At 40.4% G+C, this 26,561-nt stretch overlaps 1 protein-coding gene across 3 annotated transcripts in view; it reads left to right on the top strand.

The window, feature by feature from the left end:
* BMAL2 (basic helix-loop-helix ARNT like 2) overlaps positions 1 to 25,857 on the top strand; it is a 39,445-nt gene extending 13,588 nt beyond the window's left edge. For all 3 annotated transcript variants that reach the window (XM_083464074.1, XM_083464075.1, XM_083464073.1), the window contains exons 3-16: positions 1,299 to 1,331; positions 2,114 to 2,271; positions 3,476 to 3,555; positions 6,621 to 6,713; positions 7,596 to 7,713; positions 8,444 to 8,590; positions 11,674 to 11,914; positions 12,437 to 12,543; positions 14,653 to 14,803; positions 16,130 to 16,188; positions 17,589 to 17,697; positions 18,999 to 19,080; positions 20,473 to 20,581; positions 21,628 to 25,857. In XM_083464074.1, coding sequence (XP_083320200.1) covers positions 1,299 to 1,331; positions 2,114 to 2,271; positions 3,476 to 3,555; positions 6,621 to 6,713; positions 7,596 to 7,713; positions 8,444 to 8,590; positions 11,674 to 11,914; positions 12,437 to 12,543; positions 14,653 to 14,803; positions 16,130 to 16,188; positions 17,589 to 17,697; positions 18,999 to 19,080; positions 20,473 to 20,581; positions 21,628 to 21,761 — 1,621 coding nt within the window. In that variant the 3' untranslated portion in view covers positions 21,762 to 25,857. The remainder of the gene's footprint in view (positions 1 to 1,298; positions 1,332 to 2,113; positions 2,272 to 3,475; positions 3,556 to 6,620; positions 6,714 to 7,595; positions 7,714 to 8,443; positions 8,591 to 11,673; positions 11,915 to 12,436; positions 12,544 to 14,652; positions 14,804 to 16,129; positions 16,189 to 17,588; positions 17,698 to 18,998; positions 19,081 to 20,472; positions 20,582 to 21,627) is intronic.
* The last annotated feature ends 704 nt before the right edge of the window (positions 25,858 to 26,561 follow it).

Genomic DNA, 26,561 nt, shown 5'->3' with positions numbered 1-26,561 from the left:
CTACATCCGTGGGTATGTGGGCTGCATCTGGTCAACACAGCCTTTCTGTTCAGCCTACTCACTTTCCAAGGCTCCACCCCCTCATTGTCTCATGCTTCGGATGCCTGCTGCAGTTAGTTCACCAGCTGTCAGCATGTTCCCTTACTCAGGGAAGTAGCCATATCCGGGCATTCCTTTCTGTGCTAGGAAGCACTCATACATGCCCAGGTGCCCTGGGGAGTATTCAGCAGCATGCAGCCTTTCCCAAAAGTGCCCAAGTATTTCAAGAACCAGTCAGCTCCTCTCACTTCTCCCAAAGTGACAATCCCCTCTTTGGAGGCATCTTCAACAAGAAATAGTGGGGACTCTAGTTACAGGGTGGGATTCTTGCAGGAAAAGTCAGGCCAAAGAGTAATTGCAGGAAAAGAGATGCTCCATAATTCCAGTGCGGGAGGAGAGGAAAAGGAGAGAGAGGGGGGGGGAGGCATAAAGTTGGGAGGGAAAACAGAGATTGAGATGCAGGAAGTGAAAGGAGAAGCGAGATGTCTCTTCTGTGGAGCTGTGGATTTGGGAAGTTTGGAGAGATGGAGCTGGGTGGAAGGAAGCTGAATGTTATGCAGAAGTAAGTGGCGTGTGTATGTGCCTGAAAATGTACAGTATTTCTGTAACTGGATTTGTTTTGCACTGTATACTTTTTTGGGTTTCGTCCTGCATATGTCCCCCCACCCAAGTTTACACATGTGGGGAACACAGCCCTTAGACTGAAATGGGGTCCCTACTCCTGCAGTACGTGAAATAACTTTGACTACAGTTGCCCTGGGCTGTTTCAGGCTGCAGCACAATCTTTAGTACATCTTCACCCCATAGCCACAAAAACCAAGGAAAACTCTTGGAATCACATTAAAGTGGTACTTCAGGTTATGAACTTAATTCATTCTGGAGGTCCGTTCTTAACCTGAAACTGTTCTTAACCTGAAGCACCACTTTAGCTAATGGGGCCTCCCACTGCCGCCGTGCCGCTGGAGCACAATTTCTGTTCTCATCCTGAAGCAAAGTTCTTAACAAATTTCTGGGTTAGCGGAGTTTGTAACCTGAAGTGTCTGTAACCCAAGGTACCACTGTACTGGAATGCAGTCTTCTATGACTGGTGTTCAGGGGTAAAGAAGAAAGGCATTTTTCTTTTCTTTTTTGGCGTTCTTATGTGTCCCAGGTCTCTGCTGTAAGAAGAGTAAGGAAAACTCAGCATGATTTTCTATTGTAATTGTTTTTCATTCTTGATTTTGATGTCTTCTAAATAGTATAACTTCTCTTTTCTCTAGGTATGCATGTGATGTTGATGATCTCCAGAGCAGGTATAATGCCTTAACGAACTAACAAGCAAATAGATAAATACAGTACAGTATTTTTGAATACCATGCTCAGAAGAGTTAAAGTGGTGGTTAAATGTATATTTGTGTTTCTACAAATTCAAAATGCTCATCAAGATCACTTACAGACTAAATGTAAAGAACTTTCCAGAAATATAGTGTAGTTACGTAAAACAGTGTTTCTGCTTCAGATAAAATGGCTAGTATTCCTTGTTTGGCTAGTAGAGTTAACACTGAATTTGAGAACTGAGTAGACTGCTGAACTCCATTTACAGGGTATAAAATAATCCAAGAAGATCCACCTGAGTCAGTGGAAGATCCCACAGAGCCTGGCATATCCCTAGTTCTCGTGCATGTGTACTGGTTGGTGCAGGCTTTAATTTGTTTGCTTGAGGGGTCATGGTAGTTTTAAGAGGATAAAGTCTTAACTTTCATTTGTTAGTGTTAATTTTAGATTTAATCCTAGATAATGTTTAGGTGTGTGTATACATACATATATACTTCTGTAATTTAAACTTGAAAAAATGTCAAAAACTATAAATAAGAGGTTTTGACAGTCATTTATTTATCCCCCATGAATACTCAGCCCCTACTTATATTTGTATATCAATATTTTCTCCCATCTCTAGTTATTAATTGCAGAAATCAGTATGGTTCTTTCTGCGTTCTCTTGCTGTTCATATAATAACTTTGCAACATGTTATATGGAGTTCAACTTGTTTTTATTAAGTACCCTGCACAAGATATGTCTTCTGCACTCTTTTTAGGGAGGCTCATAGCCAGACAGAGAAACGAAGAAGAGACAAAATGAATAACCTCATAGAAGAACTATCTGCTATGATACCTCAGTGCAATCCAGTGGCCCGTAAAGTGGATAAACTCACAGTATTAAGAATGGCTGTGCAGCACTTAAAGTCATTGAAAAGTGAGTTAAGAATGGTATAAAATATCCTGTTTTAAGTGTAAAAAAGGTGTACACCAGGGCAGAGTGACTTCCACAAATAGAAATACTACAGTGTCCTATATAGGACAGATTGAGTGCCCAGCTAATGCTTTCTTTGCTTGCAATATCTTTTGAGCAAGCTGCCTCTCTGTAAGGCATGAAAAGTGTCCTGGCAAGTTATACTGTGCACTGACACAGCAATCCTTGCTTTTATTGCTGTTGAAAGAGACCATTGGATTTGATGTTAAATTTAGAACAGTTTTCCACTGCTTTAAGTATTTATGAAAACGGAACCTGAAATATGTTAATACTGTTATTATTATTATTATTATTATTATTATTATTATTATTATTATTATTATTTTATTTATACCTGACCCATCTGACTGGGTTTCCCTAGCCACTCTGGGCGGCTCACAGCATATATCGAAACATACAAAAACATCAAACATTAAAAACTTTGCTAAACAGGGCTGCCTTCAGGTGTCTTCTGAAAGTCAGATAATTGTTTAATTCCTTGACATCTAAAGGGAGGGTGTTCTACAGGGAGGGTGCGACTACTGAGAAGGCATTCTACCATTTTCTTCTCTATGTTTTTATCTGTTTAAGACTTAAAATTTGCTCTCTGTGGGTCATGGGTAGGTAAACTAAGGCCTGGGGGCCGGATCCGGCCCAATCACCTTCCATATCAGGCCCGCGGATGGTCCAGGAATCAGTGTGTTTTTACATGAGTAGAATGTGTCCTTTTATTTAAAATGCATCTCTGGGTTATTTGTGGGGCCTGCCTGATGTTTTTACATGAGTAGAATGTGTGCTTTTATTTAAAATGCATCTCTGCGTTACTTGTGGGGCATAGGAATTCATTCTTTTTTTCCTTTCATAATATAGTCCAGCCTCCCACAAGGTCTGAGGGACAGTGGACTGGCCCCCTACTGAAAAGGTTTGCTGACCCCTGCTGTGGAAGAGTATGGAAAAAAGAGTTTTCCATACTCTTTTGTCTCAGCTTTCACTTGCAAACCTTTATGACCAGTTTGCATTTTTAAAAGTGAAAATGCCAAACAAGTCTTGTTGTGTGAGCATATTTGTGGGGTGTTTTCCCGCTAGTAAATCAATGACTTGGTGTGAAATCTCTTTATCTGCCTTTGGTCTCCTTTTAGAAATTAATTTATCATTTATCATTTTGCAGGTTCTTCTAATTCTTACTCAGAAGTCCGCTACAAGCCTTTTTTTTTACAAGATGATGAACTTCAACACTTAATTCTTAAGGTAAGTAAAGAAAGGTCAGGAATTGAGTGTTATTTCAACAGTAATTGCTTCATACTGGATTATTAACTTTCTTTGCCTTTCTCCAAGACAACCTCAAGATGACTGATACTGATATATTAATCAAATATAATAATACATTAAGAACTATTAAAAGCTACTTCCAGGTGGTTCAAGCTGCTGCCCCTCTCCTCATTCTACATGTAAACTGAAGAGGGCATGACAAGTTTTCTATCATTTCTGCTGTCTCACAAACAAATCATCCTCCAAGATTGACTTCTTCAAATTGGATCTTTGTGGTGACAATATGAATTTTAATGTTTTTAATCCTCTGGAAGGGAGGGACATAAACACACCTGAACCAGACCAGAAATGGAACATCCTCTCTATTATAGAGACACAACACCATGCTCACCATTGCCTGGGCTGAAGGTTTCTTCAGGCTCTCTGGGCCTTGGAGAGCCTGCTCACTCACCTCTCTGTTTCTTAGGGCCTGAAGTATTCTAGCGGGCTGCCATACAGGGCACTCTTCTCTGCTCAGGATTCTGAAGGTCTAGCCATAACAGATGCGTTAACCGTAGACCTTCTGGCCACCTACAGATTAACTGAGCACTGCAGCATGAAGGACGTACTCTGCACAGCAATGGTGTCTCCTCCAGTTTTAGTCCTCACATAAGTGCATTGCAAACCCTCCCCCCCCTCCCCATTTATTTGAATGACTTGGTTTAATTCCAATCTGTGCTTTTCTTGCCCTCTAAAATTGTTCACTGTTTTCCTGGTCCAGTTTTGGGTTCACACAATAATCCCTATTTCATATTCCGACTTTATTTTACATTCATATATATGTTCATATTGTACCAGATCCAGGAGCTCTTGGATGAAACGATTTTCTAGATCCATTTGAATCAGTGTTAAGGCCTGGCTTTGGTACAGAAACTGCTTTGGTTGCCCTTTATTATTACCTCTGTTGGGAGAGAGAAAGGGGAAATGTGTTCCTGTTAATTCTTCTTAACTTCTCAGTGGCTTTTGATACCATCGAACATGGTATCCTTCTGGAGCAGATGCCTGAGTTAGGGGTGTGTGGCATCACTTTGCGGTGGTTCCAGTCCTACTTAAATGGCCATTCCCAGAGGGTGTTGCTTGGGGAGTGCTTTTCAGCCCTCCGGAGCCTTCAATGTGGGGTTCCTCAGGGCTCCATCCTATTCCCTATGCTGTTCAACATCTACGTGAAACTGCTGGGTGGGGTTATCCAGAGGTTTGGAGTACATTGTCAGCTGATGGCACTCAGTTCTGTTTCTCCTTTACATCTGCAGGTGAGGCAGTGGAAGTGCTGGGCAGGTGTCTTGGATGAGAGCCACCAAACTGAAACTCAGTCCAGATAAGACTGGGGCACTGTTAGTGGGCGGTTCCCTAGAGCAGATGGCTGGGAGGATGCCTGCTCTTGACAGGGTTATACTTCCTCTGAAGGAGCAGGTTTATAGCTTGGGCGTACTCCTGGGACCTTTGCTATCACTTGAGGCTCAGGTGGCCTCAGTGGCGCAGAGTGCCTTCCATCAGCTTTGGCTGGTGGCCCAGCTACACCCATATCTGGACAGGAATAGCCTAAATACTGTTGCCTATGCTCTGGTAACCTCAAGGTTAGATTACTTCAATGCATTCTATGTAGGGCTGCCTCTGAAGATGGTTCGGAAACTTCAGGTAGTGAAGAAGTCAGTGGCCAGGTTGCTCACCAGGGAGGGCAAGATGGTTTGAGCATATTACACTGATCCTTGTCCAACTGCACTGGCTACCAGTTAGTTTCTGGGCCCAGTTCAAAGTGCTGATTTTTATTTATAAAGCCTTAAATGGCTCAGGACCACAATACCTCAAGAACCGCCTCTCTCCATATGAACCTACCCAGACTCTGAGATCATCTTCTGAGGCCCTTTTTCATGTGCCGCCTCCAAAAGAGGTCTGCAGGGTGGCAACACAAGAACAGGCCTTCTCTGCAGTGGTTCCCCGTTTATGGAATGCTCTCCCCAAGGAGGTTTACCTGGGGCCTTCATTATACACCTTTAGGTGCCAGGCAAAAATGTTCCTCTTTAACCAGGCCTTTGGTTGACTGACATTCAATGTCCTTTTAAAATGTGTTGGTGTGGGGGAATTACTGAGTTGTTCTTTTTTATTTATTTGTCTTTTGTGGTTTTATATTGTGCTTTTATCCTGTGAACCACCCTGAGACTTGCAGTTATAGGGCAATATCCAAATTCAATCAGTCAATCAATCAATCAATCAATCAATCCATACTTTGATAAGACACCAGATATGTCATCTGACTCCCGTATGGTATTCCTGTGCCACATCACATGTATTATAGTCATCCCTTCAATGTCATCAGTTGTATGTTGACCAAACCTCTCTGGCAGAGGGAATGGAGACTTCCAATTCTGTCCCTGCCTAATGCTTCCCAGGTCAAGTCTTTGGAGAGAACAGAATATAGAATCCTGTATACCACAAAATATATAAATCCTCCCAGATATTGGTTTTAATGTATGTGCTCATTCTGATCCTGGTGGATTCAGTGGGTTTACCATATCAGTTGATTCATTAGTTGAATGCTTATTCTGAACCAGTGACACTTTTCTTTTAACAGTGCTTTTTCAGTTAAGGTTCAGTAGAGACTTTAAGATCATGCTTCAGGTTCTGTTCTGGGGTTTGGTGCAGGTTCAAGTTCAAGTTCAGTTTGACTCCCTGCTTTAGACAATCCTGAGTTGGAACCAAGGTTCTCTTCCTAAGATAGAAAGAACCTCCCTCTGACATTGGGAGAGAAACTCTGGATCCAAGCTGTAATGATTTTAAAGATTAAAAGCCAGAATTTTGAATTGTGCTTAGAAACACACAAGGATCCAGGAAACATGTTTTTAACTAACATAATATGTTCAAATCAATGCTGCAATCTTAAATTATTAAAACTACTGTTGACATAATTTATTTTTCTGCCTCCTGAGATCTTGTTTTTTCTGCCTATAAACGTGTGTGTGTGTGTGTGTGTGTGTGTGTGTGTGTTTTCTCTCTCTCTCAATTTACAGGCTGCTGATGGGTTCCTCTTTGTGGTTGGATGTGACAGAGGGAAAATCCTGTTTGTTTCAGAATCTGTTTTCAAGATCCTTAACTATGACCCAGTAGGTGACTTTGTGTACTAAATACTGAATGTAGACAGTATTTCACAGCAAAATATTTAGAATAACAGTTTCTATAAGTATTCCTAATTGCCCTGACAAGTGCCAACCCTACACCCTTCACCATCACACATGCATTGCCATTTTTTACTTCCAGAGGTTTTTGTAAGCTGCCCTGGAGACATGGAGGACAAAGCTATTAACAGCTGCTAGCCACTGTGGCTTTGTTCTACCTCCCCTGTCAGATGCTGTATGCCTCCCAGTTTCTGGGAACTGCAGGTGGGCAAAGTACTGTTGTTCTCCTGCCCTGCTTGCTGGCTTCCCTGAGGCATCTGATTGCTAACTGAGAACATGGTGCAGGAGTAGATAAGCCATCGACCTGATCCAGTAGGTTCTTGTTGCATTTGAAGGACAGGGGATATATTCACAAAACAAATAAACACACCCTCCCCGTTAATGACTGTTGCAGGAGTTCTTCAGTCACATGTGGCTCTTCCCCATTAGTGGCTGACAGTGGACAAGCTTCACCTGCATGTTATTATAGTCGTCGTTGGCACCACCACCTAGCTGTTTCCTTACCTCTGAATTTCAGAATTGCATAATGTTATTTAAATAGTTTGCCAGCCAGTGCTCTCTGCTATAATGTGAAAATATCTGATATTGTTTAAATGCAGTTTTCTTTGAAAACAAACCCAAATGTTTGATTCAACAATCCATTATAGTGACTGTGAATGTGTGACAACACACACACACACACACACACCTTAGCCCTTACAGTGGAGTACTTTTAAGTACTCAGTGTTCTTCAGTATACTTGTGTCTTTTTGTTTGTGAACGAGATTTGTAATGCACAGCTTATGAGGTAACAATGTTGTGTTCCATTAGACGAGTTTGATTGGGCAAAGTCTTTTTGACTATCTTCATCCAAAGGATGTTGCCAAAGTGAAGGAGCAACTTTCATCTTCAGATGCTTCTCCCAGAGAAAAGCTAATAGACACCAAAAGTAAGTCTTCACCTAAAATTGCTTAGATGTCATGATTTAGCTGTATGTACATATAGCCATGTTCCTGCAGTTCTTATTTATATGAGCTAAATCATGAGTGCTTGGTTGTACTTAATGTGGAAGACTTTAAGACAACTGAAAGTGCCCCAAGAAGCATGTTTTTTTGATAATGTCAAGAAATAATTTTAGATATGTAGCAAAATCAGTCATGTCATTTTTACCAGGCATTCTGGTTTATTGTGTGTGTGTTTAGTCAGTAGAAAAACCTGGTGTAGTCTAGCGGAGGATAAAATGCTTCACTACCAAGAATCACTGTATTTAAAAATGTTACATGCCATTCCTAATGTAATCAGATACTGTTTCTATCATATACATTATGTAACTTGTAACTGGTTTTTGTATGAGCATCCTCAGAAACCTTTTTTTTAATGTTCCTACCAAATTAGTGGTTAAAGCTATATGGAGTTCAAATTCAAACTTCAGTCATACTGTATCATCATGCATAACATTGGTTGGGTTGTAAAATAGATTGCTGCTTTCCCCCTCTTGAGTTACTTTAACCATATTTCTTCATTTTCATATTTTAATTCATCAAAGGTTTCTAAGCTATATATGCTGAAATTTCAGAAGCAATATGAAAGTATCTTGGAAGCATGTGAAAGCTGAATAGTGTTTCTATTTCACATGCCAAGTATTTTTGTGTGTTTTGTTCCTTTTTAAACTTTAAAAGCCGGTTTGCAAGTTCACACAGATTTTCAAGCTGGGTCATCATGTCGTCTGTATTCTGGTGCTCGCCGTTCATTTTTTTGTCGAATAAAGTGTATAAAAACCACAGTGAAAGAAGAAAATGAGTCCTTGCCAAACTCAAAGACGAAAGGTATTTCTAAATAAGTGAATAATATTTTATTTCAAGTGCTGTATGTGTTAAATCATAATGTGCTTGAATTATTATTGTATGATTTGAGGCTGCATTTCTGTACACATTTAAATAAAAGTTACTCCATCAAGTTTAATGGACTGACTTACAAGTACACATATGTTGGTTTGCACTGTAAGTGATGTAAAATTGTAGAATCCATGAGAATAATATGCTTCTGGAAACATGAAATGGTTTCCTGAAAGGCATTTAATAGGATTTAAGTTACCAGGACTACAGCAAATATAAAGGTTTCTCAAAAGCTGTTAAGAAATTGGGCAGAATCATTCTTTTTTAAACTTTTTTTTGCCTGAATCATTCTTTTTTTAAACGTCTGTAGAAACTTGCATACATAGGACAATGACAATATTTTTAGTAGAATATTGTACAGCTGGTTTCCTTAAATTTAACCATTTTTATTGGTTTAATTGTGAGACCACATACCTCATTTTAAAAAATGCAACTTCAACCTCAGCTTTCCCCCATTCTTACTTACCGTATTTTTCGTCCTATAGGACGTACTTTTTCCCCTCCAAAAATGAAGGCTTTCACTGAAGCTATCCGCTTTAGGAAGGCTTCAGGAAGCGATCCGCAAGCCGTGGGAGAAGTCGCGCAGCTCTCCCACGGATAGCGGAGAGCTTGCTTGCACCCAGAAGCTTGGGGTGCGCTGAGCTCAGCACGCCCCAGGCTTCGGGCTTTGCGCAGCTCTCCCATGGCTTGCGGATAGCAGCCTGTTCTGGGGGCTGGGGTCGGGGGAAGCTCGTGCTCCCCCCACCCCAGCCCCGCACCTGGGGGGGGGAAAATAATTTTTTTTCTTTATTTCCCCCCAAAAAACCTAGGTGCGTCCTATGGGGTGAAAAATACAGTACTTGTGCAAGTGTATTTCAAAATATGATCTTCTTAAAATGTTACAGCTGTGTTATTTATTTCACATGATTTGTATACCACCTGATTCTAATAAAACCTCAAAGCTATAAGAAGTGGACTTCAGCATTCAAAATACCTAAAACAATAGTTGGAAATAAATTAACTTCAATCTAAATTTATTACCCTCCTTACTTACTTAAACTTCATGTGTGTGGGATGAGTATTTCTGTGCTACATCTGTTGACTTTATTAAAGAAGAAATGGCTGTCACTAGAATCAGCATTGTATTCGGTGGTCCTGTGCTAGTTCAGTAGGGGACTGACATCCTGGCCTGCATTAATCCAGGGATAGCATTTGGGTTGTAACAAAGTTCCACTGCCGTAATCTGGATGCTTGTACAGAGTAACAATGTTCATTTTATATGAATGAGGTAGTTTTTTGGTTGCATCTTGAGGAGAGTGTTTGATCCGAACACCAAATAAATTCATTTTATCACAATTGTAACATGGACAGTTTAGTAATAATTTCAGTAGTATTTTACCAACAGTTAGGATTGAATAGATAGTTTCTGCAAGATAGGCAATTCCACACATGCATGTCCTAATGGGATTAAATAATAATAATCCTGCCTCTGTTATATCAGGGGTGGGAAAACTTTTTCAGCCGGAGGGACGCATTTCTTCTGGGCAATCTTCTGAGGGCCACATGCCAGTGAGTACAAAAGGCAGAGCAATCAATGAAAATTTCACCTTTATACACTGGACTAGTTTCTACATGCCCCCCTGCAACTCTCTCAATCCTCCATCCTGCACATTGCAGCCAGGCAAAAGCCCTTGGGAGTGTGAAGCAGGAGCAGTGAGGGATGTGGCCTGGGGAGTGTCCTTCGGGCCAGAGGACTGCAGCACTGTGTTTGGCCTCCAGGCCTGAAGTTCCTCACCCCTGTATTATATTAATAAAGCAAGTACCATTTTGGGAATTTCACTAGTTTACCTATTGTTACAATCCAGATTTTTCAGCACACTTTTCGAATGTAGACAACCACTGGTATCAGTATTTTGCAAGTCTTGTTTTGTGGTGTAGTATTGCTGAATGTACTGAGGACCCAGTGCTCTTATTTTAGAATAAATGCAGTGTGTCTACTTTATGTAGGCAGTAAGAGCTGAACAATACCCCACTGAAGCCTACTGAAGCCTACCTTTTATCTCTACCTTATCTCTCACTTCAAGTGAAATAGTGCAAGCATATTGCTATAACAGCATCTTAAGCAAGTCAGTTCCACAGAGCAGTGCATAAGATTGTGATGTTTTACCTGATATAATGCTCATTGTTTCTCACAAATAATTTGTACATGTGCCTTGCACTAAATATGGTCAAGGCTTTAGAACCAAACTATGATATATGATTCCTTCCAGTAGCACCTTAAAGACCAACTAAGTTAGTTCTTGGTATGAGCTTTCATGTGCATGCACACTTCTTCGTGCATGCACACGAAAGCTCATACCAAGAACTAACTTAGTTGGTCTTTAAGGTGCTACTGGAAGGATTTTTTTTTATTTTGACTATGGCAGACCAACACGGCTACCCATCTGTAACTATGATATATGATGTGCGTGTTTCTGGACTGTAGCATTTGAAACTGTACATGTGGGGTTCATGTTTCAATGTTCCCCATTTTGGGGAGATGAGAAACCTTTGCAATTATGCCTTTATGTATCCAAATGAAAGATAAATAGAATTTCCAATTTGTTCTCTTTCCTGATTTCCCCATATTTTTGTATCGGAGAGGGACATTAAGTTTTTAATAGGCTCAAGCTCAAAGTCCCTTCTGCACTTTATCTGGCTCAATGTAAATCATAACACTTTTGAAATCAAACAGTATTGTACTGGAAAGCAGTCTCTATTACTAAACTATTAAATTTTCTTCTTATATGTAAGAACACGTTTTTATTGCCAACACCTATGACTTACCTTCTCAAATCATTTGTAAGATTAGAAGTACGCTTCCACAGGTAAGCCAAACCTAAACAGTGTTTTTTTAAAAAAATATATAACAAATTGACACTACAGCCTTGAATTTAATAATTGTTTAGCTCATGCCTTTAGGTTAGTGCAAAATGTAGCTTCTGATGATTTTAGAAAAGAAATTGAAAAACTGTTTTGTGTTTGTAATAAATTAGATCTTAAAAAGTACTGTACTGTTCATTGCACCGGGTATCTGAAGAGCTGGCCTCCTAATGAAGTGGGAGCTGAAGAAGAGGGTGATGCTGAAAAGGACAGCAGTAACTTTAACTGCCTTGTTGCAATTGGGCGATTACACCCTTATGCTGTTCCACAAAAAAGTGGTGAGATAAAAGTCAAGCCAACAGAATTTGTAGCACGTTTTGCCATGGATGGAAAATTTGTTTTTGTAGACCAGCGGTAAGCATTTTTGTCTTTTTAATTTTAAGACAATAGCTCTTAAATTGTGTAAAGTTTCAGTATTTAGATAAGATCCCCTCCCACACTGCAGACTTCCTGTTAAGTTGCTGTTGCTCTATAAACTACTTTGGAGTCCTCTAGTTAAGTAAGACTTATTTAAAGTACTAGTTTCTAACAAAGGGGGTTTTTTATTTGATTTGATATGAACATTTACAAATAATCTCTGACTTCAAACTGATAGAAGTTTAAATAAAAAATCAAATGTGGTTTCAAAGTTGAATTCAATTTTAGAATTGTGGTGATGTTTCCTTTTATTAGATCTAATAATACAAAAGGATTACAATGTAGCATTTGTTCGTCCTTCTGTTTTGGCTATATATGTTAACTTTAAGTTTTAGTATTTTTCCCCCCAGAAACGAGCATCTGTTGCTTTTCGTATGCATGAGGGACCAGAGTAAAGTGTTTAAAAAGCCCGTTTCAGGTGTTTTCAGAATCTGTAGTGTGTTCATGTTTTCTTTATAGTGCAACAGTTATTTTAGGATACTTACCACAAGAGCTTCTAGGAACTTCATGTTATGAGTACTTCCACCAAGATGATTACAGTCATCTAACAGAGAAACACAAAGCAGGTAAAGTATGGTAGTATTTTACTTCCTGCTACTGTTAACATTTTAAATTTGGAAGAAAAAAAAAGCGGTCTTGAGTAGTGGCTCTGTAGTGAAGGTCATGCTTTGCTTGCAGAGCATTCCAGATTTGCATTTCTGGTACAGCTGAGGAAGAACTCTTGTCTGAAACTCTGGAAAGCCACTGCCAATCAATTGGGGGTCCAGGGGCCCCTGGAGGTCCATGAAACACACGCAGGGGTCCACGGCCCCATCCTTTGCTTTCCCCCAACTATTTTTTTGGTCATTTTTGCATGGTAATACCACAAATTTTATGGTCTGTTTTAGCACTGTGTGATTTTTCAATATATTGGCCAAAATCGGTTTTGAATCATACTGTGATAATGATTTTGACTCAGCAATGTATCACTCCTTGTGCGAGGGAGAGCAGGGCAGCCAATTTCAAGGCACCACTGATACCGCAACGATGATCTCAGCCAATAATGCTGCTGATCTGAGCTCGCTTCCCTCATGCTGAGGAAGACCGTGGCAGCCTTTCCTCACGCTGAGGGAAAACAGGGCAGCCGATTGCCCTCACTTCAAGGCACCATGGCGTTACCTTTCCCTGGTGCTGAGGCTGAGCAGATTTTCTCAGTCGGCAGGAAAGCAGCAGCAGCAGCCACAGTGGACCTGCATCTTCACTGGCTGCCACCAGTGACGGCGACTTGGTGCACCCCCATCCCCTCCCACTCAAACCATGTGGTGGAGGTGGTTTCCTCTTCCTCTCCTCCCCCCACCCACCTGATCTCCATGGCTGTTCCTTCTCTCATCCCCATGCCTGATCTGCACACACTTCACCCGCCGGATCTCTGTGACTTCTCCTTCCCTCATCTGTACACTGGATCTTCATGCATCCCACCTGCCCACTCTGTGATTACTCCTTCCCTCATCCCTACACCTGATTTCCAGTTTCAGTGATACATTGGAATATCATGATGTTTAGCTGCTGATACATCACAATGTTGAAAACCAGGTATTGCTCAGCCCTAGTCTGGTTTTTTTGGTATACCTAAAATCCTTTGCTTAGTATGGGCTACCCCACATTTTGTTCAAAAAATTGCTTTGCAGAGGTAGCTGCCATAGAGTTATCAAAATTTTCAAAAGTAGGGTGTCCTTGCAGTGGTTTTGAAAAATAGGGGATCCTCAGTAATTAGCTAATTGGGAACCACTGGTGTAGACCAAAGGTGGGGAATATTTTTCAGCCTGGGGGTTACATTCCCTTCTGGTGGTGGCAGGATCAGAGACAAAAATGAGTGGAACAATACATGTGAATTTAACCTTTGTAGTACTGTATAGGCTAGTTTCTTCATATTCACACATCCCTCTCCACCCAGGCAAGCAAGAAGCGTTGTCAGAGTTCACAGCCCTATTCCTCCCAGGCAAAAATACTTGAGGAGGGTGAAGGTTTGGTGAAGGGTGTGGCTCAGGTTGGTGTGCTGCCTTGGGAAAGCCCAGAGAACCAGGCAGAGAGGCCTGGAGCATCTGAGGGTCCCCTTACCTGGTATAAAATAGTAAGCTGTATGGAATAGAGGTCTGACTGGTATAAGGCAGTTTCCTGTGTTGCTTCCTACTGGAAGCATAAATAAATAGTGCCTGGGAAAGCCCTACTTCCCCCAAGTTCACTTTCCTGCCTTCAACACAAGGTGGTGATGCATCCCAGTTTGATGAGCTACTACCAGCAGCAAGAACTACCCTTCAGGTAGGAACCAATGTTTCTTTTTCCAGCCAGAGAAATAACATTTTTAAAGTGTTCTTTACTCTCACTTCTGGCAAGATGGGAGAATGACCAAGCATCCAGAACCATGGTTTGCTGTCGTTGCTATATGTGGCCACTTTTTCTTTCATCAGAAATTGATTCACCACCTCTTACGTTTTAGCAAGTTCCCTTTTTCTTCCTCTGTTTCTCATTCATTAAATGAATGATCATGAGAATCATGTTATCAGCATCATAGGGATGACATCTTCTGAATGGTCTTTATGCAGCCTAATGTTTTACAGTTGCTGTGTGAACATAGGTTTAGTTGAAACACATTTAAACACTGGTTTTGTTCATAACTTGTTTTATATTTCCCCCAGTGCTTCAGAGCAAAGAAAAGATATTCACAAACTTCTACAAATTCAGAGCAAAAGATGGCTCTTTTGTCACATTAAAAAGTCAGTGGTTTAGTTTCATAAATCCATGGACCAAAGAACTGGAGTACATTGTGTCAATCAACACAGTTGTTTCGTAAGTTATAATCTTATTCATATAAGCTATGAATAAACTATTTTAAATATTTACCATACCTTAGATATTATTAAAAGACAAAGTTAATTAAAAGAATGCATGTGCATTCACTGCCTATGAGTTTGAATGTAAAAAAATAAGTTTCCTTTTGTATTTAATTATGCAATATTAGTGCAGGTGGTCTATTTTGGTTCTGTCCTGCTGACCTTCATACTGATATAATGTCACCTTGTATGCTAGGACTTCAGTTGTAAATAGAATAAATATTAATGTATTAATTTTTAAGCCAATTGCTGGCTCTACTGCTGCATAGCAACTGCTAGGTAAAGGGACCCCTGACCATTAGGTGGTCCAGTCGTGGCCGACTCTGGGGTTGCGGTGCTCATTTGATAGCCATGTTCAAATATATAAAAGGATGTCACATAGAGGAGGGAGAAAGGTTGTTTTCTGCTGCTCCAGAGAAGCGGACACGGAGCAATGGATCCAAACTACAAGAAAGAAGATTCCACCTAAACATTAGGAAGAATGTCCTGACAGTAAGAGCTGTTTGACAGTGGAATTTGCTGCCAAGGAGTGTGGTGGAGTCTCCTACTTTGGAGGTCTTTAAGCAGAGGCTTGACAACCATATGTCAGGAGTGCTCTGATGGTGTTTTCTGCTTGGCAGGGGGTTGGACTCGATGGCCCTTGTGGTCTCTTCCAACTCTATGATTCTATGATCTCACTTTATTGGCCGAGGGAGCCGGCGTACAGCTTCCGGGTCATGTGGCCAGCATGACTAAGCCGCTTCTGGCGAACCAGAGCAGCGCACGGAAATGCCGTTTACCTTCCCACTGGAGCGGTTCCTATTTATCTACTTGCACTTTGATGTGCTTTCGAACTGCTAGGTTGGCAGGAATAGCAAGTGCTACCTTTTATTAAAATATATTCAATTATCCATTGCACCAGCCTATGTCAGGCTTGTTGTGTTGGATAAATAGATTAGATCTTTCTAATTAGGATGGCAATCCTTACTTGGCAAATGTTAGGTTATCCCACCCTGGTGTCCTCCAGATGTTTCGAACTACAATCTCATCAGCCTCTGCCTCCATGGTTATCATCCAAGGGATGGCGGGATTTGGCTGGGGGAAGCTGGGAAAGGCTGCTTTAGGGAATGGGGATGGTGATGATTCTTTATTGAAAACTCAAAAGCACAAAATTACAAGTGCACAGAGTAAGATAAAACACAAAAAAGAAGAAACAAGAAATAGTACTCATGTAGAAAACATGTATATTATTTACATCTGGGAATGCTCCTTTATGTAACTTTTCTGCTCTGGTGCATTTTAGAGATCATAACGAATCAGATGAGGAGGCACTGCTACCCTGCAGTTCCCTGTCTTCAGAAGGCAAGTACACATGCTTACAGTGAGAATGATACACACAATATTACATAAATCAAATGGGGTCTTCACACTGGGCACATTACTAAAAAAATAAAAAATAAAAATCCTGATACAAGCTGCAGACCTGTCTGTTAAATTAATAAAGTGACCAGCATATGAAGAGACATGCAAATACCTCTATGAACTACAAGGTATTAAGAGCCCTCCCCCAAATATCAGTTCCCACCTCCCCACTTTGCATTGCAAATAGTTTGTGAAATTGTGTACGTTCCTTTAAGGCACATCCATCCTGCCCCAAGAATCCTGGGAACTGTAATTTACAGGCTACAATTCCTAGCATTCTTTGGTGGGTGGGTGTCTTAAATATGCTTTAAAGCCTTGGTGTGCATGCAACCTGAATAAAATTTCAAAAAACAGTATGTTTTTGTGGCACAGGAAATTTGCAGTCCTTTTAACCCTTTATTTTTAGTTCCACAGTGAGACAACGTTGTTAGATCAGGGACCATATCAACTATCACTTATCAGTAGTAGAATATCATTTTTATTATTTAGAATATTTCTTTCTTGCCTCTTGATCAAATGATTCTCACACATTAGTAACACCTGCTGTGAATAATGTTAAGGCATTAAAATATTTTAAAGACCTAGCCTCATTGGTTGCAGCCTTTTTGCTACAATATTTTGACACTTGTTTCTTTATATGGTGATGTATATACACACCACTTATAATTTAGATGATGGCAGCGCCACTTGTTTCACCAGCATGTTGTGGCTAAACTTTAACATCAGTGTGGCGTAATGGTTAGAGTGCTGGACTGGGACCCAGGAGAGCAGGGTTCAAGGCCCCACTCAGCCATAAAGCTCACTGGGTGACTTTGGAGTCAGTCAGCATCTCCCAGCCTCTTCTGCTTCACAGGGGTGTTGTGAGAATGAAATGGGGAGAAGCCAAGCCATGTACCCCACCTTGAGATCTATGGAAGATAAAGGTGGCATATAAACATAACAAACAAAGCATCCTTCACATGCGTGAATGTGCATACCTTTTATGAAGATCAATATAAGAAAGAGAACCTGCCCAAGTGACGCTGCCACAAAAACCACACACATATACCATTTTTTGGGGGAAAGAAAAATAATATGTGAATTTACCACCCACCATCTCCCCACCACTCGCTCCTACCACCTATCTTCCCCTTCAACCCTATACTAGATACATTTTCTTACATGGAACATAACTAAGAAACTCAATGATAAAAAGAGAGAGAAAGACGTTGCATGTTCTTTTGTAATTCAATAAAATTTTTAATAATTATTTCAATAAAATAAAATAGATAATCTGTTACAGTGGGAAATAGTGTAAAACTAAATAAAATCATCTTGATTCCTTGTCTCTTAAAACATAGATACAACAAAGCCACCATTTCTTGGTGTACCAGGGATGTCTACAGGAACTGTACTTGGGGCTGGAAGCATAGGAACCGAAATTGCAAATGAAGTCTTAGATTTACAAAGGTAATAACTTTTTTTTGCAGCAAACGCTAACCATTTTTTGTATTTTAAAAGGTGAACTAACCATGGCCAAAGCTGAAATAAAAGCTTTAGAGGACCAGATTCTAGACCACTCTGAGGGATCCATTTCAAGAGCTAGGTCACCGTCTCATGCTAGTTGAAGGGTTTTCAAAGGGAGAAAATTGTAAGTAAAAAGCAAAGCATAAGGTGTTGAAACAAGTTACTTCTGAGAACCCTTGGACACTGGAAATTCAAATCTCTAAAGATCCCCTACCACCAGCCTGTAATCCCGCATATTTAATAAAATGGGAGATCTGTTTAGTGGAGTGGATTGCCAACCCTTAATACTTTCACTTGAAATTAAAATAGGGAGCACTTGGGAAAAGAACATGAGCCTGGACCATTTTAACAGTGGCTGCCCAGTGTCATGAGGTTCATATTCCTCCAAGTTCTGAGGTCTTGCTTAATCTGTTTAGGCACCAGTCAAAAATTAAATTTAAACAAATAATCCAAATTTTGGGAGGGGGGTTGGTAGTCCTAAATAATGCATTGATCTGGCTTTAATTGTGATCCCTGAAGTCATGCCGACTGCCAGCCGAGTGCGAGGGCCAAAGTTCCTGAAGAGTTTCCAACTAACTATAATTAATGCATGGCCCTGACACACTTGATTGTGCACATGACCCTCACAGTGATAGCTGAAGTATGGAATTTGTCCTCACAAAATGTGATGTCCACCATCTCGGGTGGCTTTAAAAGAGGATTAGGCAAATTCATTGAGGAACCATAGTAGTTAAGGTATGTTCTAACTTCATAGGCCCCTGAATACCAATTGCTGGGAATAACAAGCGGACAGAGAGCTCTTGTTCTAAGTTCCATCTTGTGGGTTTTCCACAGGCATCTGGTTGCCCACTGTAAACAGGATACTGGATTAAATGGGCCTTTGGCCTGATCCATCAAGGCTGTTAGCACATCCTTTTGGTTCACTGGCATCCCATTCTACTAAAACTTTGCAGAACGAAAGAATCACTTAATCAGCTTAGCCCATAGTTTTAAACAACACAGCCACTTGATCATTTAGTCTGAATTTTAGGACTCTTTTATAGGACTGAATATGATCAAGTTCCTCCAGAGATGGAGGAACCTTGGAGGGAAGGGGTGGAGATCTTAAAGGGCAAATGTTGCTAATGTTTCTGATACAGCAGCACTAGTTAATAAATAATATCAAGTGTTTTAGAGGCCAGATTGTTTGTGTTTGCCAAATACTTTGTGAGGAGGATTAAATGTCATCTTTTGTTTTTATCTAGGTTACATACATCTCCACCTTCTGGTGAGTTGAGTCCATCAGATCTGATGAGGAAGTCTTCTTCCCCAGTAGACGGTAGTGATGTGAGTATCCATAAGCCACTGGCCTCTAAGAAAGGCTATGTAATATCCCAGTAACTTGATTTGATCTTTCTTACTAGCCCTCTAAACATGTTACACACATGAAGAGAATCCGTGTATAGAGCAAGGAGGAGTGCCAAGCCTCTTGTCTCACCCCCAGCATCGTGTCTGAAGATCTCCTGTGTGTAATGCAGATGCTAATGTGTAAAGGTTCTACATGAGAGGCCCACCTGTGCAGTTGGGGCCCTGACCACGTGAGGCCCCATATGTGTGGGCAAATTGCTCCTGATGGGGGCTCTTCTGATGTCCATCCTCAACACACATTTTGGGCAGGGTTAGTAGCATAGTCCTCTTCTTTGGCTCCACACATGACCTCATGTAGCATGTGAAGGAGGCCACTGTTATTTCATATTATAGCAAAACTTCTGTAACCAACTATGCTGTTTCCAAACGGCAACAACTCTTTCCTTTTGGGAGCCTGAAAGCTTCCGACTATGGGATAGCTGAGTCAGTAGTGCTTGAGACCGTTAATCTCAGGGTTGTGGATTCAAGCCCCTTGTTGGGCAAAAGAGTCACGTTGCAGGGGGTTGGACTAGATGACCCTAGGGATTCCCTCCAACTTCTATGACTATCAACTACCTGGATAGGAGCAACTATTACTTCTTGGTAAGTATCCTCTGAAGCAGTTCAGTTAGGGGCCTGTTGTCATACTTTGTCAAGCTGTATTTTCAGCACAAAATTCTTTCTTTCTTTCTTTCTTTCTTTCTTTCTTTCTTTCTTTCTTTCTTTCTTTCTTTCTGGTGGTTTTATTGTACTAAAGCCCAAAATCTATTTTGGAGGGCATTGCAAATACAGAATTGTTGCAGCTGTTATTCATTACATCAAGGATGGGAAATCTTTTTTCCCTAGAGGGCTGCATTCCCTCATAGCCAACCGTTCAGGAGCCACATGTAGGCAGGGCCAAAGTGGGTGTAGCTGAAGGGGACAAGTCCAGTCCACACTCATGCGTACGCACCAGCATGCACACATATAACACACTCTTCAACATCGTCACATGTAACCAGACACATAACACACGTTCCTTTTTGGATGAAGAGGCAGTGCCTCCCTCCTTTGCAGATCTCACAGATTTCCTGCTGGTTTTTTAATTTTCCTTTGAGTTGTCTGTGAAGGCAGAGCTGGACAAAACATCACTTCCAATTGTTCTCAATTGCCTGCCATAATGGGCCAGATCTGGACTGTGGGCTGCCAGTTCCCTGCTCCTGCATCACTTGTAAACAAAGCCATCTAATTTCGACAGTGTATCCCTAAGAATCAGCATTGAAGAGTGTTTGATTTCTGTAATATCATTTTTGTTGATTTCTGGCTATTGTCACCATTTCCGTGTGTGCTCAGGTGCCAAAGAGAGACATTCTTCAGCTGTGTCCTTCAGGAATATTAGATGTGGAAACCTCAGGGCAACACCAGGGCACTGTTCCACTCCCCAGCAATGAACCTCTTCTCAGTAAGCTTCCCTTCTGTTTATTTCCTCTTAATGAAGTATTTGTAAGTCTCTGCAGAAGTAGATTGTGTAATTGAGGGTGTTTAGTTCCTACCAATTTGAGATTACCAGCGCTCCTGTTCATAGAATCCTTAGGTTAAAAGAAATAGATGTCACCTGTGGATGCAGGTGATCCCCACCAAAAAAAAAGGAAGAAAACTGAAATCTTTCATTGAGCGAGCCCAGTCAGCTTAGAAATGCAGCTCACATATATTGGTTGGCCACTGCCACCACGGGCAATATGATACTCATACCTGATACTTTGCATTCTGTCCATAGTGCTTTTATTTCTGTAAATTGACTCATCTCAAACTTCATTCTGTTTTGAAACAATGTTTCAGTAAAGAATGAAGGTAAATCAGAAATGCCTGTTCCCAATAAACGTCTTAAGCTGTTTAAGCATAAAATATAAATCCTCAGGAAGTTTTTAAAATAAAAGTTATTTTAACAGAACTGAATAAAGCCTACATTTAATATGTACATTATTAATGTGTATTAAGATGCCTCTTTTTCAATCCAAAAGTGATAGGGCTTTTAAAGAAAACACTCGTTAGAAATCTGTTAATATTTTAAGGTTTCCTTTTTCTGGTAACATAAATTCAAGCTCGTCAGAATCTTCTCAGCAGGGCATTTTGAACCACCCCCTTAAGGAACATTGAGCAGCAGTTTACCATGTGGTAGAGTTAAGCTCTCTATTCAAAGGCAAAGAGCTGCAGTTTAGAGGTGGAGGGGTCTGCTTTGGCTGCAGAAGACCTCTGGTTAAGCCAGGTAGGGTTGGGAACCCCCTGTCTGAACTCCTGGAGAGCAGCTGCCAGTCAGTACAAATTGTGTTTTCATTCTTTGTATCCCAGTCTTGGCTATCTTGGCTATCTTGCAGCATGTGCAAGGAAATACAGATGTGATGTGTAAAGTTATTTGTGCCAAAAGGATGTTGCTTGTTTCAGAGTAAACAATGAATTACAGAGGCTGATTTTTGCATAAAGTGGTGACATTTTTCGTTTTTTTCTTAGGTGATGCTTCTCAACTGGATTTTGATGCAGTTTGTGAAAATGACACTGCAATGGCTGCTCTTATGAATTACTTGGAAGCTGAAGGAGGTCTGGGCAATCCGGCAGAGCTCAGTGACATGCAATGGACTCTTTAGTATTACACAGCTAAGAAGGAATTTAAGCTACTTTGATGCACAAAAATAATAATCTGTTCTCTAGTACTGTACTAGTACCTTTTAAGACTTTAATTCAAATTTACAGTATCTATATTTTAAAATGACTTTGGCCTTATTATCAGTCATTTTGGCTGCATATGTTGAAAACATGTAATTTTTTAAAAATGACACAGGACCTCAATTTTGTTACTGATACACTTGTTGACTGGAATCTTAAAACAGTTATATTTTTACAAAAAAATTTAAAAGAGAATTACTGTAAAATGGGCATAGAGATTTTGTTCTGAAATATTCCTGTCTATTTATATGTGTTTTCCTTGTTCCTAATTTATTACTGCTACTTGAGTAGCAGTACTGTACTTGAGTACTGTACTAGAACTAGACTTTTTATGTCCATTCCTGGAGGAGCTCAAGTCCTTAAGATATTTTATTTTGCTGTTGGATTGTTTGAACCCAGGGATCAAGAAACAAGGAATGGAAGTTTCTTACAAAGTCAGCAGTCATTCATATTGATCATGAAATTGTGCATTGTTCCAGTGTAAAACTGCTACAGGAAAGACTTAAAACAACAAAATTTATTATTTTCTAGTGTTTGCAGTAGTGATAGAAAACATCTCTCTCTCTCTCTCTCTCTCTCTCTCTCTCTCTCTCTCACACACACACACACACACACACACACACACACAAATTTTGAGCAGGGAAGCCAACGCTCTTTCAGTAATATACTAAAATGCACTTGTCACCTTTGGAGTAGGTCTTGAGCACCCATGTATCTTTAATGCATAATATGGAAATCATATCTGACAATACCCGAGGTACCCAAGCCTTGAAGAAAATATAGATATACTAGAATTGTTTGTTTGTTTTTTCAGAGGGCTGAGCTTTGTAGTTTTACAGTTGCAACCCTATGCATGTCTACTCAGAAGTAACCCCCACTGAGTTCAGTGGGACTTACTTACCGGTAACTGTACAAGATTATAGCATTGGCCATTAGTATTCCTGTTCTAGGCTCTGTATTATACAATACAATGTATTATACAATACAGGCTGTCCATTTTGAATACATGCAAATGCTATGATTATGTTATGTGGGGATGGTCTAACACACTGTGCCACTGAAGTGCATTTTTTTCACATAGTGAGAGTCCTTCTGAAAATGTGGAGTACTGGTCCCCTGCCGTAAAGTAATTTAAACTTGAACATGCAGATAAACACCTACAAATTTGAACTTTAGAAAAACAATTACTGCCTATACTAAATAGCAATTTATTTTAAAATTCTAAAGTCTTTACTTTAAATATGATTGCTCCACTGAGAATAGTGAGTAAGATTAGAATTTTTTCGTATGTAATGTACTGTGTAAGTCTATATGTGAAGACACCTTCACACATTCATGAAATAGATACATGCATCAGTAATGTACTAGCAATTGGTGAGGCCATGTGTAATCAGTGTTTTGGGGGTCATTTATAATATGTTATATGCAGTACCTGTATAATATTTGCCTTTTCCACATTATGGATTATACTGCAAGTATACTGCATAGAGTGACAGAACTGCTGAATTTGTAACTTGTGAAACATACCAGGGAAATAATTCTAGGGTGAGAAATTGTGGGTAGTTATGCCCAATAGCCAGTAGAGGTCTTACTTGTACTGTATTGTAACAGCATTAATGTATGAGTTGCACTGATACCCATATAATGTTGCAGTACATATATGAAAGGGTAGAGACAATCATTTTAGGGTTATTTAATCTCTAGAAAATGACAGGACATTTTCCATTGGATGTAACTTTTTCCAGCCTCACTATTTTTGTTAGAATCATAGAGTTGGGCAGTCTTTAAACCTCTTTTGTTGACCGCCAAAGAAAGAAGTTGGAAGGAACCCCAAGGATCACCTTGGCCTACGTCCTGCAATGCAGGAACCTCAGTTAAAGCACCCATGACAGGTGGCCACCATCCAACCTCTCCAAGGAAGGAGGGTCCACCACACTCCCCAGGAAGTCTGTTCCACTGTTGAACAGCTCTTACTGTCAGAAACCTTTTCCTGATGTTTAGTCGGAATCTCCTTTCTTGCAGCTTGAATCCACTGGTTTGGGTCCTCCCCTCCGGAGCAGGAGAAAACAAGCTTGCTCCATCTCCCATGTGACAGCCCTTTAGATATTTAAATATGGTAATCAGATCTCCTCAGGCTCATCTGGCCCAGGCTAAACATACCCAACTCCATCAACCGTTCTTCATAAGGCTTGGTTTCAAGACCCTTGATCGCCTTCCTTTGCACATGTTCCAGCTTGCCAATATTCTCCTTAAATTGTGCCCCAAACTGGACACAGTGCTCCTGGTGTGGTCTGACCAAGGCAGAATAGAGTGGGAGTGTTACATCCCTTGATGGTGACACTGGACTTTTATTGATGCAATCTAGAAGATCATTAGCTTTTTTTTGCTGCTGTTGACTCATAATACACTTGCGGTCAATTAAGATCCCTAGATCCTTTTCACATGTATTACTGGCAATCCAGGTGTCCTCCATCTTACAGTTGTGCAGCTGGTTCTTCCTGCCCTAGTGTAAAACTGTACATTTGTCCCTATTGAAATTCATTTTGTTAGTCTTGGCCCAGTTTTACAATCTCTTATATTGAATCCAGATTTTGTCACCTGCAGCATTAACTACCCCTCCCAGTTTGGTGTCATCTGCAGATTTGATGGGCATCCCCTCAATTCCTTCGTCCAAGTTGTTAATAAAGACATTGAACAACAAGGGACCCAGGACAGACCCTACGTCACCCCACCTGTCACTATTTCCCAGGATGACAAGGAACCATTAGTGAGCACTCTTAGGGTTTGGTCAGTCAACCAGCTGCAAATCCACCTAACAGTTCCCTCATCCAGTCCACATTTTACCAGTGTCTCCACAAGAATATAATGGGGGACTTTGTCAGAAGCCTTACTGAATTAAATATAACACTGCTGTCTAGCTGGCAACAGAAGTTAGGGCCAGCAAGGAGGCCGGGACACTTCCCATGCCAGGGGAACACCAAGATGTAGTGCCCAGTGCCTGTGCACTTCCTTGCCTATCCAGAAATAGAAGTGAAACGGACAGTGGTGGTGGTGTTCCCCCTCTCCTTTTTAAGGAAAATACTAAAATCATCTACGTAGCTGTATATGGAGCATGTGTAAAAGGTTGCTGACAAACATGGCTCAAAATGTAAAGAATAAACGTCTCTGAGCAACCTCCAGCCCCTTGAATATATTATTTGACACCCCCCCTTTGATAAGCAATAATTTTTTTAAAGGGTGTGAATGGATGATCTGAAGCAATAAGGTTTGGCAGCAGAGCTTTTAAAGAGAATTATTGACCTCTTGGCTTCCCTATAACCCAGTACATTCTCATAGTGTCCATCTTGCAAAGTGAGTTGCTTTCCAGAGGTACAGGGTATTGAAAGAACCTTGTTTGATCCTGTGGAAACACCCACAAGCCTCCTGAATTTGACTTCTGTGTAAACAGCCTTGGAACAAGCAAAGGTGGTGGTGGTGGTAGTAGTAGTAGTAATAGTAATAATAATAATAATAATAATAATAATAATAATAATAATAATAATAATAGTGGTGGTTTTGTTGGGCCCCCTTAATGTTTAGGTAGACAGCAAAATGAAACAAGATAACTAATACTTTATTATTAAGAAAAGGATAGTATTAAAAAACTTATTCCCTTCTGTCCCACCTAATTGTGAACTTGTTGGATGAGTGAACAAAAAATTTTAAGGGTTCAAACGGACATCCTAATGCACATTTGGCACTGTGAACTCTTCAGGTAATGACACTTGGGATCTTTTATGATGGTTCATGTATCATTTTCTTTGTTGGGGCAATTCATCTCTGGAGCTAGCTTTATTCAGTTTAATAGGACAGTGTTTTTCCTTAGTGAGAGGTGCAGTATCTGTTCATTTGCTTTGTTACTAAATTCTTGTTTTTCCACTTACAGAGCTTGCCCTTTCCTCCTTACCAGTTTCTACTTTTTGTAAATAGTTACGCTAACTAATGTGTAGGAAGAATAAATATATATTTTATACAAAAGTGTAGTGTGTGTCTACGCATTTTTCAAAGTACCATATTCAATTTATTTTTAATCTCTTGGTTTGGACCTTGTGGGTTCCTGTTTTTTTAGCTGAAGGAGGACCTCATTCCCTCAGGAGTCAGGCAGTGCCTGCTGAGGGTGGGCAGGATCGAGCCATGCCCTAGTGTCTCTGCTACCCTGCTGCCCATTTTTAGCTCCTTGCCACCCACATGGCATTGGGCTGAGGACTGAGCTTGCCCGCCTGGGATACAGCATGCCCTACCCACCTGCAGTTTTCCGCATTGATGTGTTTTGATTGCTATGGCTCAAAAATGCCCATCATGACATTGTTCCTTGAGCAAGATAAACTTCTGCCTTAGCATACCACCATAAAGATTATGTAATCGTTTTGTAGAATTGTGTGATACACGATTTCATTGTGCTGTTCCCAGGCTTACTTATTCATTGTGGTCACTATAAGTTCCTTGCTTTTGTCAGCATGCAAAAATATACGCATCATGCAGTTTGGACATGGCCAGTAGGATTTCATCATTCAGTTGCCCCCTGTAGTGATGGCTAAGTGTGTGTTACAATATAGGCTTCCCATGATTTCCCCTCCCCCGCCATGTGCTGTGGAGAATTAGTAAACCCTGAGATAATTGTTTGTCAGAATGCTATTAAAAATTGAAATTTTACAATATTGAAGATTGCAAAGACATCTAGA

The sequence above is a fragment of the Podarcis liolepis genome (assembly GCF_965112155.1).
Source record: "Podarcis liolepis genome assembly, chromosome: 10".
Taxonomy (NCBI): domain Eukaryota; kingdom Metazoa; phylum Chordata; class Lepidosauria; order Squamata; family Lacertidae; genus Podarcis; species Podarcis liolepis.
The sequence above is the reverse complement of the archived record's forward strand: the minus strand, read 5'-3'. Positions and strand labels throughout refer to the sequence as shown.